The sequence below is a fragment of the Tachysurus vachellii genome, chromosome 3, assembly GCF_030014155.1.
Source record: "Tachysurus vachellii isolate PV-2020 chromosome 3, HZAU_Pvac_v1, whole genome shotgun sequence".
Taxonomy (NCBI): Eukaryota; Metazoa; Chordata; class Actinopteri; order Siluriformes; family Bagridae; genus Tachysurus; species Tachysurus vachellii.
Genome location: NC_083462.1, coordinates 14,125,320 through 14,144,291, shown reverse-complemented (window position 1 = coordinate 14,144,291; position 18,972 = coordinate 14,125,320). Strand labels below are relative to the sequence as shown.

At 38.3% G+C, this 18,972-nt stretch overlaps 1 protein-coding gene across 2 annotated transcripts; it reads left to right on the top strand.

Annotated features, from left to right (window-relative positions):
• The first annotated feature begins 3,276 nt into the window (after window positions 1-3,276).
• Window positions 3,277-16,675, top strand: LOC132842901 (sodium/hydrogen exchanger 3-like). Of its 2 annotated transcripts, none has more exons than XM_060865866.1 (16): window positions 3,277-3,736; window positions 9,777-10,079; window positions 10,194-10,354; window positions 10,456-10,534; window positions 10,650-10,827; window positions 11,046-11,266; window positions 11,391-11,593; window positions 12,556-12,645; window positions 12,753-12,823; window positions 12,901-13,030; window positions 13,133-13,287; window positions 14,324-14,441; window positions 14,530-14,703; window positions 15,253-15,304; window positions 15,412-15,498; window positions 15,640-16,675. In XM_060865866.1, exons 1-16 carry the CDS (start codon window positions 3,481-3,483, stop codon window positions 15,903-15,905), a joined length of 2,544 nt encoding a protein of 847 aa, XP_060721849.1. In that variant the 5' UTR covers window positions 3,277-3,480; the 3' UTR covers window positions 15,906-16,675. The 2 variants fall into 2 exon arrangements, with proteins under 2 accessions (XP_060721849.1, XP_060721850.1); XM_060865867.1 differs by lacking the exon at window positions 3,277-3,736 and adding an exon at window positions 6,164-6,554.
• Window positions 16,676-18,972: the final 2,297 nt, after the last annotated feature.

The window sequence follows — 18,972 nt, the reverse complement described above, 5'->3', positions numbered from 1 at the left end:
CCTACAATGGCCTGGGATAAACCTGGAGACTCTGGGCACAAGGTAAGGTACACCTTAGACAGGATGCCCATCAATCACAGAGAACAAACTAAACACACACACAACATAGACAATTTAGATATTCCGTTTAGCCTACAATGAATGACTTTGGACTTGAGGAGGAAACCAGAGTACCTAAAGGAAACCTCAGAGGCACTGGGAGAACACACACATTGCAGAGGCAGGAATCATACCTTCTACCCTGGAGGTACAGTATGAGAAATAATTTCTAACCACCATTTTTATTTAAATAGCACTTTTAACAATGTACACGGTCACAAAATGTTTTTACATAAATCTAGGTAAAACATTGAATTTTATAAATGTATCCCTAAGGAGCAAGCCAGTGGTGATGTTGGAAAGAAAAGACTACCTGAGGTGACATGAGGGAGAAACCAGTACAGGAACCAGACACATTAATTATACATTAAGTTTTAAACATAAAGATCAAATTAGTTAAATAGTGAAGTGTATTGCGTTAAAATGAAATTATTAACTGTTTAAATAGAAAAATACCAAGCATAAATAATATATGAGATGACATGTATGGCTTAGTAGAATGTTTTAACAGATTAAGTGGTTTAAAAAAAAACCTGATTTACAAAATATAGTCTAAGAACTATCATAATTCCTAGACAGACTGACTGTCACCCAGGATTATCTAACAGTAGGAGGATGTGGCAGCATTTGTTGCTATTTGCAGTAGTGTTAAATTAGGTATAGTGAATTTTCTTCTAGAGTAAACAAATCCACCTAAAGATCCTCAGATAAATACAAGTGGTTGTGAATGAACACATGAACATTCCCATGTTCTGAACCATATATGTGTTGGTTTTATTCCATGGATAGTTGAGTCACCAATGGGAGATACAATAGAGCTAACACAACAATAATTAGTTCCTTGTAAAAACACTCCAAGGTAACAAAAGTTCCAGTCATTCTGAATGACAACAGTGAAAAATATGATGACTCAGTGACCACTAGGTTTCCCTGAATTACCAAATTATTGGGATGCAGTGGTATATAAAATATACAAAATCTAACTTTTTCAGAATGTCATTATTCTTCTTGTTCATAGTTGGTTTAAACAAGGTGGAAGGAATTTACGTTAAATCTATAATGAGCTAGAAAATTATGCTGATTTAGAAGTTGCTCAAATGCTCTTGGTTGCACAACTCTTCTTGACTGTATACAGTTATATAGTAAGGACAGCTGAGGTTGTCTGGTTCATCAGTCTGGTTCATCTCAAGGTTCCTTCCTCATCTCTACAGTGAGATTTTCCTCGCCATCGTTACCTTAGGTTTGCTTGTTAGGGCTAAAAATTAATCATTATTTTTTTTCTGAATCTTTATATTTCTATAAAGCTGCTTTGAAACCATGACAATTTTTAAAAAGGGCTATACAATAAAATTGAATGGAGTGCGGATTTCATATAATGTTATATATCCACCGTTAACTACAGAACAAAATCAAGAGAATGAAAAATGATTGAGGTAAGAGACTGTAGGTCTCTGGTTACAGATGAGTTTTATGTTCCACCCACATCTACAACAAGAACATTGACACAACATGCAATGTTGTGTAAGCAGTTCTAAGAGCAACAATTCTGTAGCGTTGTACAAGTATCTTTAGCGGCTACATCAAAATACACAATGTCACCGACGGCCTTGTGATGATGGAGGTGCTTATACGTGTGAGTATGCGGGTGGGCATGTTTTGGGCAAGTAGACTGATAAGAGCTCATTTTGTAATTTTGGTGCTCATATGTATTTGGCTCAATTTACAACAAATGCCTTTTGTAAACAAAACACTATTTTTGCATTAGCAAGATAAATTCGTTCACTGTTAGGAACAAGTTACGTACCCACAGCAAGTACCGATTTCTCTATGGCCGTAAAGCCACCAGGTCCTTTTTCAACTAGCATTACTGTAAATACGCATCAGCTGGGCTGATCTTCAGGTAGTTAGTCTGGCTAATCAGGTTGCAGTAAAGGCAAAACAGTAAATACACAAAAACACCTTCAAAATCTGGATAATAAAGCTTGGCAGAAGGTCAGGACTCAGGAGAGAGTTTCATTTGGATGGGAAATCATGAGTCATACTTGCTGGTCTGTTTTACTGAGAGAGCTTGAAATCTTGTCTTTTTTTTTTTTTTTTTATAGATTTATTACTAAGGCTCTCACTTTAATCACTTTTCCACCAGTAGTTTGTGCCAGATCTTGGACCACCATGAACAATTCTTGCAAATGTTCAATTCAAACATTTAACTACATTTAGAACTATGAAAATCGGCATAAACACTTTTTCTATGGGGTTTGATTGTGTGTGGCTGTGTGTGTATGTGTGTGTGTGCAAGTGTATTGCAAGTCCCTTGGGATAGGCTCCAGGACCTTTGCAATGCTGTGGAATATAAGTGGCACAGAAGATGAATAGATGGATGGACAGACTGTAGATAAAGAAGATGTGTACTGCAATAAGGAATTTTTTTTGCCCATATTCTTTTTTAACCTAAATTTTTGTCTTCTTCGGTCCACTTTTCCTTGTGTTTACTGTCTGCTCCGAATTTCTGTCAGCAGCAGAGCAGCTGAAACAAATCACGTTGTTACGTAAGCATCAATAAAAGCTTCCTAATTTGTGCCACTGTTTCAGAGTCTGTTCCCTGAAGGTACAAATTATAGTTTAATAATCCATGAATTTAGTCTACTGTGTAATCAGTCTCTGGGCATTTTACCGAAACTGTGTGCCAATCAGTTAGTGTTTAAACCAGGAGGCTTCTTGTAAAGTGCATGCTAAAATTCAGACAAACCTGATTTGGCTTGTTGAGTGTGATTGAAGTAAGTGGAACATTTTAATAAGTTGATCATTTTCCAAAGCTGCATAATTCAGCATAATTCTTAGAATTGAATTATCACCTAAGCCCACAATTATGGAGTTTTATTGATTTTTCTAGATAGATTTAGATTTTTAACAGGTTATTGTGATTTGTGATAATTTTAGAGCTTTCTACCTGTACACCTTTTGCAGGTCTCAGCTCCTGTAGTTGTAGTGAAGTAGCTTTAGACATAGACAGCAATTTGTTTCTATCGCTTTTGAACTGGATCCAGTTTCATAGTAGCTTATGGTTCTAATACAGGTGAGTCAGAAGGTGTGGCCAGATCCCTAACCATCCTAACTTCTGTCTCTATTTAGCCAGAGGAGGAGCAATGACAAAACAAGGGATGGAAGCAGGTGGTATATACATGCTGTGGAATGACAAACGTGTGTTAGAGATATACTGTACAGAAAAGTAAGAAGAATAGTCTAAGTAAGAAGAAAAAACTATGTGAGGATCGTCTCAGGGTTTACCAGCCAAAAGATTTCCAAGGTCAGAGAGGACAAGAAAGTGACAAAACAAGCAACAGGAAGGGACTAAAAAGACCTAGCTAGTGAAATCTTTCCAAAATGGCACTTTTACCAAAGCTGGGCTTTTTCATCATTGTATTAATAATATTTAGTTCTTCATGCTGGGCTGATGTAAAGAGCAGCAGCAGCAGCAGTAGTCAAAGCTCATCCAGCAGTAGCGCGGCGTCAGAAAGTACTGGCAATGCTTCAGCATCGACCATCACGACTCTGCCAGTCGTCACATGGAAATGGCACCACGTGGAAACCCCGTACTTGGTTGCTTTATGGATCTTCGTCTGCTGGCTTTGCAAACTAAGTAAGACATCCTGCTTCAGTTCATGATAGGGCTGATTTACTTTACTGAGAACAATATGACCAAGAGATGGCATTGTTTCCAGAGGCAGACTGGTGAAAATGTTCAGTTCTGAATACAATCTTAGTTTGTTTTGATTCTGCAGGTTTAACGAAGTCAGATTAGATTTAATTCCACTGTCATGAGCTAAATAAGATGATTTGATTATAGATTATTTTGTACTCACTGCAAATTTAACACCAATTTAAGTTTCAGTCACAGGTTAAAATAATCAATCACCTGTGTGTGTGTGTGTGTGTCTGTGTGTTCTTTTAACCATGCCCTGTAGGATGTTTTTATGTTTAATAACCCAGTGCACATTAACCAGCTTGGGAAATATCACTCTGCCTGCAGTGAATTAATGCGTGACGTGATGATTTTTTTCTCCTTCGTGGCCACTTTCACAGCCAGTGTATGGAAATAGCTCGGGTTAATAATGGATGCTTTACATGACTAATGGCTCACTTGTATAATTGCATGTCCTTGAAGCTGTGTGATGCTACAGGATGTTGGCTTTCTGCTCCTGCTGTGTTTTAGAGAGTAAAAAGTCAGTGACAAATAAATCTCTGGATATATAACTGTAGAACTTGACAATACAAGAAAGACAAAAAAAAAGAAGGTTGATCTAACATCTTTAAAACAAAGACGGCTGTATGAAACTCACTGTGTGTTGTTGTTTTCAAGATTTAATACAATTCAAGCACTGTATTTTCACATCACAGATGAACACAGGATTTCAGGATGTTTCAGAGTTAAATATCTTTAGTACAAATCCATTTCATGTTCGTGTATGAATAACCTTCAGTCGGGTTCTAATTGAAAGTTAATGCTATAATATCAGACTAAACTCTGTCACCCTTCGCATCGGAAAACTTCCTAACAGACGTTTACTAGTGTCAAAGACTCGTGTCAATCATTACAACACAGTTCCTGCAGAGGACAGGAGTTGAACTATATATATTTTTTTAAAGAAAGCATGTTGAATCATTTGTGATCAGTAACAAAGAATGTCTTGTTCAAGGACATTCTTTTTGTGCGCTTTGAATGTGGGCTATGCAACACGCATGCCATATAAAATAAAATGAAACAAATCACCTTTGTAGAGCAAAAATATAACGGTGCTTACTGTTCTCAGTTCTCTACAAAACAAAGGTGCATTTGTTAAATGAAAGTATCTGCTCTGAATAAGTGTTATTTGTATCAAAGTCGGTATGTTTGGTATTTATTTCTTTATTTACCAAAATTCCAAACATTCCGTCTTCGACGTGGCAATTTATTTTGCACAGTCTATCGCACACGTACCTAAGAATGTGTACACTATTCAGGAGAACAATTAAAGCAGCTAGAAATGAATGACGCTGACTGATTTCCTGTAGCTTGTCTCACTGTTTGTTCAGATGCTGACAGGTGAGATTAGAATTTGTTGTGATGTTGAATAAAAGAATGACACTTTTGACATATTCTGACTTGCATTAATGAGTGTTAAGGTAGACGATGAGTTTTGTATACATATAAAAAAACTACTAGGCTTCTTACCTAGAACGTAGTGAATGATAAACCAGCTCAAACATTCACACACAAAGTCTTCCTTGGACTTTTACTAAAAATGTTTAAAAGCAGTAAAATGGCAATGATCCTATTTAACATAAACACTGCCTTTATTTGTCACATATACATCGCAGCACAGTGACATTCTTTCTTCACATATCAAAAGTTTTTGGAAATTTGAGGTCATAGCACAGAGCACAGACCCATGATACAGCACTACTGAAGCAGTAAGGGTTAGGGGCCTTCAAGGGATCAAGGGCCCAACAGTGACAGCTTGGCAGTGCTGGGGCTTGAACCCTAGTCTTCCAATCACCAACCCAGAACCTAAACCACTTCAGCTTAACACTGTGTGTGTATGTGTGTGTGTTCCAGTGGTGAAGATCACATTATCATAATCAAAGCTATAATACATATTAATATGCTCTCATTGTTATTTGATTGGTCACTTTCTGAATCAGATCTAATCCAAACCCAAAGAACTCCAAAACAAACAGTCCAGTCAGTTTAAATGTCAGTTTAAACCTTATGACAGCTTTAACATAAATAGTAATAAGTTTTGTGATTAAAAATAGCTTCATTAAATAGATACCAACATTCAGTTTGAGAATGCTGCTTTATGGTACTCAAGTGATTCAAACGTGTCATAAACGTGACACATTCACTATCAATGAGAATGTTTAACCCTCTCCAGACTGGCAAGGTCAGTTTAAAAGGAGAGGATGTAGAGTTTAAGAACTCTAACCTTTGGCTATTGCACCAGTGCTGACCAGAGAAGAAAGAAGTGTAGAAGTGTGTGTGTGTGTGTGTGTGTGTGTGTGTGAGAGAGAGAGAGAGAGAGAGAGAGAGAGAGAGAGAGAGAGAGAGAGAGAAACAGAGAGAGACAAAGAGAGAGAGAAACTAAGCAGGAGTGTGACAAAAGGTTACTTTCATGGGCACTTCTGGTCTTGATATAGCTACTAACTGCGTAGAAAGTGTGGAGAAGGCAAAAAGAACCTGAGACGTTCTTGTCCACTCAACACAATGCTTCACTCTACTCATCTTTGTTTGCTGGGGTTTGCATTTCTACTACGTGCAGCAACCTCAGTGGCTGGAGAACCGTCAGGAGAGGCGATGCATAACCATGGAGAGAGAAACTTAACAAATCTTTCCATAGTAATGTTAAAATGGGACCATGTGGAGACTCCGTACCTGGTAATCCTGTGGATACTTGTTGCTGGAGTGACAAAGGTGTCTGGTATGTAGAGATACCGTAAATAAAATATAAAATAAGTGTATAATAAAAGTGTATAGAACAGGAGTATGGTATCAGTGCACAGCAATTTATTAGTTTCAAATTAAGGAGAGAAACAATTCAAATAAAAATAATCATCTTTGTGTGTGTGAGAGAGAGTGTGAGTGTGAGTGAGAGTGTGTATGTGTGTGAGAGTGTGTGTGTGTGTGTGAGCGTGTGTGTGTGAGAGAGAGAGAGAGAGAGAGTGTGTGTGTGTGTGTGTGTGTGTGTGTGTGTGGTTAGTCTGTGGGTCACTCATTTTAAACCAGATATGTTTCTAAAGAGTTGTTTTGTTTCCTTTCTCATGAAGCCCTGTGTGAAATCTTTTCCTTTCTATTTTAACAACCAGATTATTTTACACCTGCTGCGTCAATTGCACGTCTTTTTTTCCTGAAACGTGCCCTCTGTAGAAATCCATATTATTAGACTCCTACTCTGATTATCTGTCGGGAAAAAACCCAGATGTGACGTTCACAAACGTGTAAAATATAAGTGACGCACTTGCGGTGCGTCGGGACGCTTTGATCCGCATCCTGAACGCTCACTAGCTCCCTCTATGGGTCGTGACTGCGTACTACAGCAGACTCAGTGGCGCTCTCTTAACCCCAACTCCCTGTCTGGGAACAAGACCAATCAAAGTGATGAAAGGCCTATAATGTTTTTTATAGCTACTTTAAAATGTTGTATTGAAGCAACACTGCATTAGAGTTGCAGCTTATGCAAAACAAAGCAGACAAATCGATGATCAACTAGAAGGTTAAAGTTTATGGATAAATGTATTAAATGATTTAATGTTGTTTAAAGGATTAATCAGTAAAAAACATTGAAACGTCATGTTTAAAAGATTAAAACTGTTTAAAGTTGATATTGAATTTTAAAACACTCCTGTGCCAAGCCACTTGGTTCTAAGGTGTTGCTAGGTGGTCGGTATATTAATGCACTTGGTTAGGTTGTATTGTTAGGTGGTTGGTGGTTACAAGGGTGTTGCTAGATACCCCATGAATAGAACGTCATGATCTATTCATTTCATGTGATGATCAAGTTTCATTTTCGTAACTCCAACAGTTTTCTCTTCTGACCAAAAATAAAAGCATCCCCAGGGTATTGCTAGGTAGCAACCATAATGCCAACCGTTCCCAAAATCAAAAGGTGGTGCCATGGGCAGCTTCATGACAATCCTGAGCTCAGGTATCTTTCTGTGTAGTGTTTCTGTGACTGGTGCATTCCATCAATGCCGACTTCATGAATGTTTCCTTCATGTTATCTGATTTCCTCTCACCACCAAAAAAAGTGCCATTAGGTGGCACAGCAGTGCTAAAATTGCCCCAAGGTCTGAATCTATGTGTGTGAATGGGACTTTGTGATGGAGGGTATTTAAAGCTTGCATCCAATGTTCCTGGGATAGGCTGACCCTGATCAGGATAAAGCAAATATTGAAGATGAATAAAATGTCCATTTTAGTCTGACCAGCTACTAAAACATGCGGGTCAAGTAAGTTAGCATATTTGCTTAACACCTCTGCATTGGGTTTCCTCCAGCAATCCAAAGACCAGTTCTGGGCTGACTGGCATCATTTGTAGTGTGTGTCTGTAGTGTGTGAGTGTGTGGGTGTGATAGAGATTGTGCCTGGGTGTGAGATGGGTCACCTGTGATAGGCTTCAGCTTCCCTACGACAGTATGTAGGAAAAAAGATAAAGAAAATGGAAGGATTGATGGAAAATAAATTAACACCTGGCAAACATGCGATTAGACATGAAATAGCTCAATGATTAAAGTAATATGTCTATAAAAAAAGAATGAGATGAGCATAACAATAGGCTCATCCTTGTTATTAGCTTCGTATTATGTCCTTGGTTGGACTGTGGAATGAACAACAACAAGGCAGGTTTGTTATGGCACCATGAATAAGCAAAACTCTGTCAAACTAAAGTGCAGTGTTTTGTTTTCGTATCTGAACGTTTGATATGGTTTAATCTCACACTAGTTCACAGTGTTATGTGGCTACAGTCCTTCAATTCCTTCTCGTATCCATGAAATGATCAGTGGTACTGGTGTGAGCACAGACAATAAAATCTAAATATTTTACAGCTTGAAAGTGTAAATATATGAAATGTGGCCAACCATTTCACCTCTCCCAGACTCACTAATGCTCTTCAGGCTTTAAGTGTAAATCCCCACAGCCACGCTTCACGGTGTAGTGGTAAGTCAGAATAGTGGAGTTTATTATAACAGTAAAATGTTATAAATGGGATGTTCATAAAGAAAGCACATAAGGGTGTGACGGGCAGGTATCCACATTCCTTTGGCAATAATAGTGTAGATCAGAATTATCCAAACTTTCTGCAAAGGGCCAGTGTGGGTGCAGGCTTTCATTCCAATTAAGCTGCAGCCACAACTGATTCCACCTTTTCACTCAGTTAGTCTCAGCTTTCAGAAGCCTCAGGAGTGGCTTCTGCATCCACACCAGCCCTTTCCGGATAAGCCTGGGTACCCAGAATGCATTCATTTACCATTCATGAAAATGGGAAAACTAAGACATCGATCAGTTGAGGGTTAAGGACCTTGCTCAAGGGCCCAACAGTGGCAGCTTTGTAGACCTAGGGTTCATCTTAACCACTAGGTTACCACATCTATGATCTTGAAAGGCAGCATCTAAATCTGGAAGATAGTATCCTTGATTCCACATATTGACTGATGAAAGAGTTCTGAAGATCTCTCTCCAGTGCTTTGTAAATAACAGTTGTGCCTTCTCTTAAATTTATGTTTAACATAATGTATTGCTTATGTATTGCTTCAACAAACTTTTGTAGTATTTTGCCATTTCTCTACCTTCTGGGATTTAACGGTTGACAGTTATTTCAGTTATACATTGACTCTCTGATAATCTCGACTTTTGATATTGATTATCTGAAAACATTTGTAGACATGCATGTCGATTCATAGCCTTTCTGGTGGTGTGTATTCTGAATCAGAGGCCACTTGATAACTAGCTATTGAAAGCTTAGTGCAAGATTCATAGCAGCCCTCCCTGTAATAAGGTAGCGTTCACTGCTTGGCCAATGATGTGGTTCTCTAGTCTAAGGAAGAGTATACCTTTGGGAATACAAATATTAGGGTGATATATATTCTGCACAAATGATCTTCAATGATTTATACAACTTAATCAGTTTCTTAATCTCTTTTCAGTGATACAAATGAATACCTGGCTCAAAAGCTTTTTTCCTGAAAGTGGACTCCTGATCATCTCTGGTTTTGTTCTTGGTGGTATTATCTGGGGCGCAGACAAAGTACAGACATTTAAGCTCAGCCCAAGAAACTTCTTCTACTTCTTACTGCCACAGATCATACTGGACACAGGCTACTTCATGCCCAACAAGCTATTCTTTAGCAACTTGGGCGCCATCTTGATTCATGCTGTTATCGGGACAGTCTGGAACGCAGCTGCAGTGGGAGTCTCTCTCTGGGGCTGCTTTCTAGGAGGAGCTATGGGTATATCTAAGTATTTTCTTAAAATACCACACTAAGCCTCATCTGGCATATCTACTTTGGTAATATTTAGTATAGTGTTAGGATGCTTTGACCATTTCTGTATCTGCTCATCAGGTGACCTCAATATCGGACTGTTACAGTTTCTGCTCTTCGGCAGCTTGCTTGCTGCTGTAGATCCAGTGGCTGTGATTGCTGTGTTTGAGGAGGTGCATGTGAACGAAGTGCTTTTTATCTGGGTGTTTGGAGAGTCGCTGCTCAATGATGGAGTTACAGTGGTCAGTCCACGCATTCAAGCGTTCATGAATTTTCGTCATGCCTTTGTTACAATTTTTTAATTTTGATCTTTATCACATTTTGGCTCATTCTGAATTAACAGGTGCTGTACAATGTTTTTGATGCCTTTGTCTCTCTGGGAGGAGAAAAAATTAATGCTGCTGAAATCATCAAAGGAATAGGTGTGGGCATAAACCTTGAAATATGAACATTCTCATGCTATGAATATGTAATTATGGTCAATCACATTTGCTTTCCACACCCATTTCATCTCTGTCTTCTGTTGTCTCTCCTCAGTCTCATTTTTCATTGTGGCATTTGGGGGGTCAATGGTTGGTGTTGCGTTTGCCATCATCATCTCACTGTTGACCAAGTTTACAGGGAAAGTTCAGATCATCGAGGCTGGTTTCATCTTTGTGCTCGGCTATTTGTCTTACCTCACAGCCGAGATGCTTTCCCTCTCTTCCATCCTTTCGTAAGTACTTATAAGTAGAACCTTTCCTAAGTAGATATTACATTAAATAAACTCAGTTACTATTACTATGGAACTCATTAGAAGATATGCTATAAAAAGTATGAGGTGACCTTTGTGCCATTTCAATCAACAGTGGCTATAGCTGGTTATCACCTTGGATTATTGGTTTTAATTTTTTATCTCTGTCTCTGACAAGCCTTTTATTGGTCCTTTTACAGAATCACTTTCTTTGGTGTTTGCTGCCAGAAATATGTGAACGCTAACATGGATGAAAAGTCTGTTACTACAGTGCGCTACACTATGAAAGTATTTGCAGTTGGCTCAGAAACCATGATCTTTGTTTTCTTGGGCATCAGTGCCATCGATAATGTCATCTGGGTGTGGAATACTGGCTTTATTTTGCTTACTCTGCTCTTTGCGATAATCTACAGATTTATGGGTGAGTTTGCTGTAATCTCAGACTATCACTCGAAACCAATTACACACAATAATAGTCCCTTTTTGATTTAAAATCCTTCTGTTCAGTACCTAAACCTGTTGTCTGTTGTATGTTAAATCTCTAGGTGTCTTTGCCTTGACCTGGATGCTGAACAGGTATAGACTGGTTCCCATAGAGTACATCGATCAGCTAGTGATGAGTTATGGTGGGTTGCGTGGAGCTGTGGCATATGGGTTGGCAGCTTCACTAGATGAGACCAGGATTAAAGAGAAGAACCTAATAATCAGCACAACACTCATTGTGGTGTACTTCACTGTCATAATTCAGGTATGACTCACATTTCATCAACCACTACTACATTTATATCAACATCAGTAGACAAAGTACACTTTCTGGTCAAAAGTATATGGCCAGACCATTACAGCCATATGTGCTTGTTCAACATCCCATTCCAAAGGCATGGCATTAGCACAGTGTTGCTAACAACCTCACCCTTCCATTTCAATGATGAAACAGGTTTAAGGTTCCTTAGTTCCATCCATCCTACACCGCTTATCTTACTGGGTCACACGGAACCTTAAGCCTTTACCCGGAATGCTAGTGTATCACACACACAGCCATTCACACATTTTGGTCTTTTGTGACTTTGGAGGGGATTCCTGAGGCCCCTCACAGTAGATTAAATCCCCAACTCTGAAGGTGTGAGTCAAACATACTAACCACCAAGCCACTGTCCCCTCCTTAGTTCCACTCTCACTCTCACTCATTTTCTACCGTTTATCCGAACTACCTCGTGTCACGGGGAGCCTGTGCCTATCTCAGGCGTCATCGGGCATCAAGGCAGGATACACCCTAAACGGTGTGCCAACCCATCGCAGGGCGCACACACACACTCTCATTCACTCACACAATCACACACTACGGACAATTTTCCAGAGATGCCAATCAACCTACCATGCATGTCTATGGACCGGGGGAGGAAACCGGAGTACCCGGAGGAAACCCCCGAGGCACAGGGAGAACATGCAAACTCCACACACACAAGGCGGTGGTGGGAATCGAACCCCCAACCCTGGAGGTGTGAGGCGAACGTGCAAACCTCTAAGCCACCATGCCCCCCTCATTAGTTCCAGTGAAGTGAAATTGTAATGCTAAAGCATATAAACAATTACTATAGCATGTAAGTAATTTGTTTTTTGGGGAAGAATCACATATGAAGGTCATAGTCAGGCATCTATATACTTCTGGCATTTTGGCACCAGTTACACCATATTCTTCTGATTTCTCAGGGTCTCACTATGAAGCCTCTTGTCAAGTGGCTAAAAGTGAAGAGGGTGGTACCGTCTGAACTGAAACTTGTTGAGAAAGTGAACAACAGGGTAATTGAACCTATTCCGCTCAGAAAATCACAGAGTATACATTTCAGAGTCTCTATATGTACCAGCTTGACTGAATTCTCTTGTATGTACTTGTGCCTATCTTGTAGGCATTTGAGCATATCCTGGCAGCAATGGAGGACATTTCTGGACGCATAGGAGATAACTGGTGGACTAGAGGGTAGGTGCTGGAACATTAAAGTTTTGATATCTACTACATTATGACCTATCTGCTGATAGATGTTCTTGTTTTTTCAGATGGAAGAGGTTTGAGGAGACGTACATTACCTGGTTTTTGATGAAAGAAGAAGCCAGGAAAAACCAAGACTACCTTTTCAGCATCTTCCATAAACTGAATCTGGAGGATGCTGTTAATTATGTCAACAAGGTATGAACTGGGATTACAAATGAACTGTTTTTTATATTTTGGATATAATATTACTATCCACTATGAAACTAAACATCTTCATTAAATACTGTCTTATTACAGGGAGAAAAAAAAGGATCTCTGGCTTTCCTGCGCAACAATGAAGGCACTAATGTTAATTTTGAAAAAAAAATTGGTTTGGAGTTTTCTGGAGTGATGCCTGACTTCATGTCTGAGTTAGACTATGGCACTGACAGCATGCCAATGACCTCCAATATGTGAGTCGACTTGATCATATCCACTATATGGTAGATATAAACTTCGAAAAGCACTTTTCCCCATTTAGAAAAAACATAACTTGAAATTATGCTGTTTAGCTTGTCTGGCCAGCATGACCCAAATGAGGTTATTAATGGGTGACACAGCAGGATTGAAAAAGGCAACTAGAAACTCTGAAGAAATCAGCAACAACTGCAAGAATTCCATGTTTTCCCCCCAAATTTAAAGAAAGCTATATTTCTGTTTTAACTAGGCATAAATGATGGGAATAACTTTTTCTGTGGTTTGTCTTGAGAGCCAGTGTTAGCTTGCTGGCTAAATAAAATGAACACCAGTTAACTAGTTTACAACAATAACTGATGGGAAAATACATCTGAGGTAACACATTTTCAATAAAGGAAATTGTTTTAATATTTTAATGTTGAATTAAAATACATAATCATACACTTAGGATTAAGGTGCTTCATGTATGAGCTAAACTTGCTAAAATGTTACTTCTGGAATTTACCTCAGAAAATCTGCTAGCACTGGATTCAAGTTCATTCTAGTCCTTTGTTTGATATTTTGCATTTGTGATTTGAAAATAGACTCAAATATGATATGTTTTCATATTTTAGTTGAGTTTACATTTTAGGTGCATTGTTGTAAAGAAAAAGAGCTTTGTGAAACTGCTTTTATGCAAATATTAGAAGATTGTGTTTAGCCTAGCCATTTTTAGAGTGAATGTTCCTTATTTTATTAATATAATATGACATGGAATTAGAAAAGTACAGCTTGTCTTCGCTTCCCCACTGCTCTTAAGGTCACGTCCTTAGATCTGAGAGTGTAAATAAATCACCTGCATGATCTGTAGCTACAGTAATGAGCATGAAATAGAAAAGTAAACATATGACTGTTTATTAAAGACACACCACTATACATTCATTATTACCTTTCTGAGGTTAAAGCGTCTCTTATAACCTTCGAAAAAAAGTCATTAGTCATGACACACCAACAAAATGTATTTGTTCTTATATTTTATTTATTTTCACCCAGACGTGACACCGTTCCCTCAGTGTCTCTGAACATTCATGAACAAGATAGAAAAGGCATCAACGAGGACATCAATGCCCACCACTTACTGCAGCAACATCTGTACTGTAGTAGGAAAAATGTATGTCTATTATTAAAAAAGTCATACACATTCTCTTACTCTTAAATTTCAATTCCATGCACTAACATGCTAACGTTTCTCTCCACAGCACCGCCACAGATACAGCCGAAGTGACTTCACCATCAACCAGAATGAAGATGAGATGCAGGAGATCTTCCAAAGAACCATGAGAAGTCGCCTTGAATCGTTTAAATCCGCCAAGATGGGGGTTACTCCGGCTAAGAAAATCACAAAGCATGGCAAGAAAGACACAAACCAGAAAGTAAGAGTTCTTTCAGAAAAAAGCATATTGTAAAATCATAGACCAACAGTATATGCTGCATAGCCTGATGTTTGTCAACCTGACCATCATACAAGGTTCTTCCCCAAACTGTTACCACAAAGTTTAGAGCCCTCGATTGTGTAAAACTTCTTTGTATTCTGCATTGTTACATTTTCCCTTTGCTGGAGCTAAGAGACTCAAACCCTGTACCAGGATGAGTAGAAGAACTCGAGTGTCCTGCACTGAGCCCTGACTCTGACTCAACTCTGACTCACCTTTGTGATGAACTGGAACACAAACTAAACCCCAGACCTCCTCACTCTTACAACATCAGTGTTTGATCTCACTGATGATCTTGTAGCTGAATGAACACAAATCCCCTCAGCCACGCTCCAACATCTAGTGGAAAACCTTCACAGAAGAGAATAGGGAACTAATCTGAAATGGGATGTTCATGTCAATGAGTGTGATGGTCAGGTGTCCACAAAGTGCCATATTGTGCGTGTTTAATATATAAATGGACCATAATAATTTTGTGTATATTTCCAGATGTCTAATTGGAAGGCTTCAGAAAATGCAGCCTATCCATATGGAGATGAAGGTAACCCTTTATTTTTAGTATTTTAGGTTTATTTGGATCTATCACTTTGAGTCAAGTATGCATTAAAAAAAATTCCATCCTTGTGCCTTGGTGTATATATTGTTTAGATTTTGAGTTCTCAGAAGTAGACAGCACATCCAGCAGTGATGGAAAAGCTGCAGGTGCCAATTTCCCTTCAACATACACTACTGGAGGTGAGGAACAGCATTCCTTCTGTTACTCCACCCAGTTACTCTGAAAATGTTTCATTCTATTACAGTAGAGAATTGTAGACAGTCCATGGTGGAGGAATTTCTTTCTTTTTTAAATATATGCTTCTCATTTTTCTGTATCAGGTATAGAAAACCCAGCCTTCATGCCCGAGTTGGATGCTCCTCCTCCTCCATGGTTAACAGAGGCTGAGAATGACGCCAGCGTGGCACTTTCTCAAACGGCACAGCGCCACCTACCGCAGAGTCCCAACAACCTGCGCCGCCTGGCACCGTTGAGGATCAGTGACTACTCAACAGACTCCTTTCTGATGGCTGATGCTCCTTCAACGGAGGAATCACACGAGGAACCGTTTGAGGAACCACCTAAAAGGGATGGCACACATATGTAGCCTTCATATTATTATTTTCACATTAGCTTGCTACGTCGCTAGATCAGGATTTACCTGGTGGCTACAGTAGGTATGCATCTGATCTCGAGTAAGATCAGCATACAGTTTAGAGGTTAGTCCTTCAGTTGTAAGTAATCATTTGTTCTCGCTCATCTCCGTCTCTGTGAAGACTTATATTGTAATAATGTAAGGTAATAATGTGCCAGTAGCTTGCCAGAGAAACATTCCACTGATGGTTACTTTTTACTTGAGTGCTTTTGAATATTTTCTTGGACAATTAAATGTCACAGGAATGTTTCAGTACCTTAACACAATCCTGGAGTTAATAAATGTTGTTATTTGGGCTGTAATATTCATAATAGCTGCTCCAGACATAAGGTTTACTCCCTACAGTGTTTAGGGAGGAAAGAAACAACACTTTTATACTAAACGTTGACTGGATTAGCTTCAATTTAAAGCAGTTCCTTAAGAATTTCTGAGATTTTTTTTTTTTTTGTGATTGTTGAGCGGTTGTAACTCTTGAAATCCCAGAGGGACTGATTTATTTTGTGTAAAAGCACTTGTACTTGAATAAGATGATGAAACACTTGATCTTTCTCGCCTTCACCAATAAATAAATGATAAATTATTCTGAATTTACGTAACTACTAAAATTCTCTGAGCTCCTTCTCCTTGTTCAGCTTCTAAGCGTCGATGACGCTATTTATTTATATATTTTATTTACTCTCTGGACACCAAACCTTGTAAAATAAACATTGTATGGTTATTTATTTATCTATTCTACTTCATTATGAATTTGAATTACTAGATGGAAAATGCTACCTGAATCTTCAAGAAAAAAGAAAAATAATAAAATGTGATCATTTCCAAATTGTTCCAGAAGTATTGTTTTTTTCCTACACAAATTCAAATTATTAAAAAATAAAACACATATCTTGTAAGAAACAGGCAGATTCTGCATATATATATATATTTAATTAAAATATTAACAATTAAACAGGACAATAAAATAAAACAAAACAAAACGGCTCATTGAAAGACCGCAATCAGATGGTAAGACCTTCCAAATATGTATTTCAAAAACTAGATAGGTTCATCACCAGACAATGGAGATCATGATGCGTTATTTTACGTTTTTTCTTTTTTCCATGGAATCTTTCAGCACAAGGAAAGAAGTGACATGGCACTGCAGAGCTCGAGCACTGACCAAAGCTTTAGCAACTCTAGTTAATCAGTTCTAAGCATCGTCTTTAAATCAATGCTGAAAAATGGATAGAATAGACGCTAGAAGTTAGGAATATCTGATGCAGGAATTGTCAGCTGTTCCAAATGACTAATTTGGATTACAGATCAGAGTCGATAAAATGTCTGTTATACCAACTCTCAGTGAAATTATCATTTTTTCTAGACTCCCATGTAATGCTTTGAAGAACGTTAGCTAAATTGTGTGCATTACACAAAAGCTTTAAATCCTGCATCAAAATATCTTGCCAAAAAAAAACCCCGGTTTATAACGTTTGAATTTCTCTTTTTAAAGGTTAGATCTGTGAGGTCTCCTGTCGCAGCCTGGCTAGTGCAAGCAGTTGGTTCTGCCATGCCAAGTGCCCCAATCACCACCTAAATCCCAATTGTGAAAAAGTTTGGTCCTGACATGATCTCGCAAGTCTCGGATATGGGCATGTTTTTGGCAAACAAAATGACAGTTACACACTTTTCTTTTTAAAACAAATACATACATTATACAGTATATCACATATATCACGTATCAGTATATACTCAGCTTCAATGTCGACAAAGACTCGTGCCCTTTGAACAATTCAAAAGTACTTTTTTGCCCTTTATTTACTAGTTTAAGATCAGCACCATCAAAAAAGGCACATTCCACAGACAATCTTCACCTCTATGTGGAAAATAATAATAATAATAATAATAATAATAATAATAATAATGTTAGACTCCAAAAAAAGGCTTTAGTTCAAAAACACTCATCATATTGGATTCAACGTTAGACAAATTCCACAAAATCACTTGAATCTCCATTTCAGGATGGACCTTTAAAGGGCAGGTTTGTAAATCTGCTCATTTATTTAAATCAGAAAACAAATTGATATAAAATAGAGAACGTCTTAAGATTAGCCGCTCAAGACTACACCAATTCCGCTGGATGACATGACGACATGATTTGGAACGGGGAAATAAAATACATTTAAAATAAATAAAAAAAAAAAACAAATAAAACCTGGAGGTCAACAGTCTATTGCATTTTAATTTGATTATTTTTAGACACCCGTCGTATAATATTAGTTATTTTATATTCTTGTATCTCTCAGACTTTTGTTAGCAAAAATAAGTGGTGTGTATAACACAGATCCATTCTTTAAATATACAAATATACCTCTGCTCTGAATTAAAAATGCTTTTGAGCCAAGGCATCCGTAGTCCAGCACGGAGAGGAAGGGGTGGGTTTTATTACATCACAGTTTGTGCCCAACCTCTTCACCCTCACATACTATGCCTCATTTACAGGGCCCTAGCAACTGTATCCGTGGCAACTTGAGAAGATAAAAACATATGTACTACAGAGTGCTGTACCTCTGCATGCACAGGATTACGCGCCATTTTACGTGAGCTTGTTTTTCCAAGTAAAAAAAAACTAAAAGGTCAAATGCTGGTAGTGCCAGAGAAGTAGCGGGTCTGCTCGAATGGATGGGAAGTTTCACAGTGCCACATGCACCCAAGTCAACAGAATCAGCCAAATAACGTGTGCTTCCCCATTAAGGCAGGATTGGCTGAATAAGCTCTAAACAATGTTACGATCTTGTCACTATTACTTTATGGACCAACAGAGTAAAGAGTGCAGGGTTTTCATCATGCGTGACGTGACAAGTCTCACTGATCCTAAAATTCAACTGTGTTTAAGGAACCAGCTGTTCAAAGGCCAAAGGGAATTGATTTCAGTCCTTAAACGATAAAAACAATAGAAGATTAACGTCCTACATTTACGCCATTTGGCAGACTTATTTATCCAGGGCGACTTACATTTATCTCATTTTTTATACAACTGAGC

Excerpts from the sequence above, each read along its gene's own strand:
- LOC132842901 (XM_060865866.1), top strand. The coding sequence starts at position 3,481 with ATGGCACTTTTACCAAAGCTGGGCTTTTTCATCATTGTATTAATAATA. Across the intron at positions 3,737-9,776 it reads CTGCTGGCTTTGCAAACTAA|TGATACAAATGAATACCTGG; the intron begins GTAAGACATCCT and ends ATCTCTTTTCAG. Across the intron at positions 15,499-15,639 it reads TTCAACATACACTACTGGAG|GTATAGAAAACCCAGCCTTC; the intron begins GTGAGGAACAGC and ends TTTCTGTATCAG.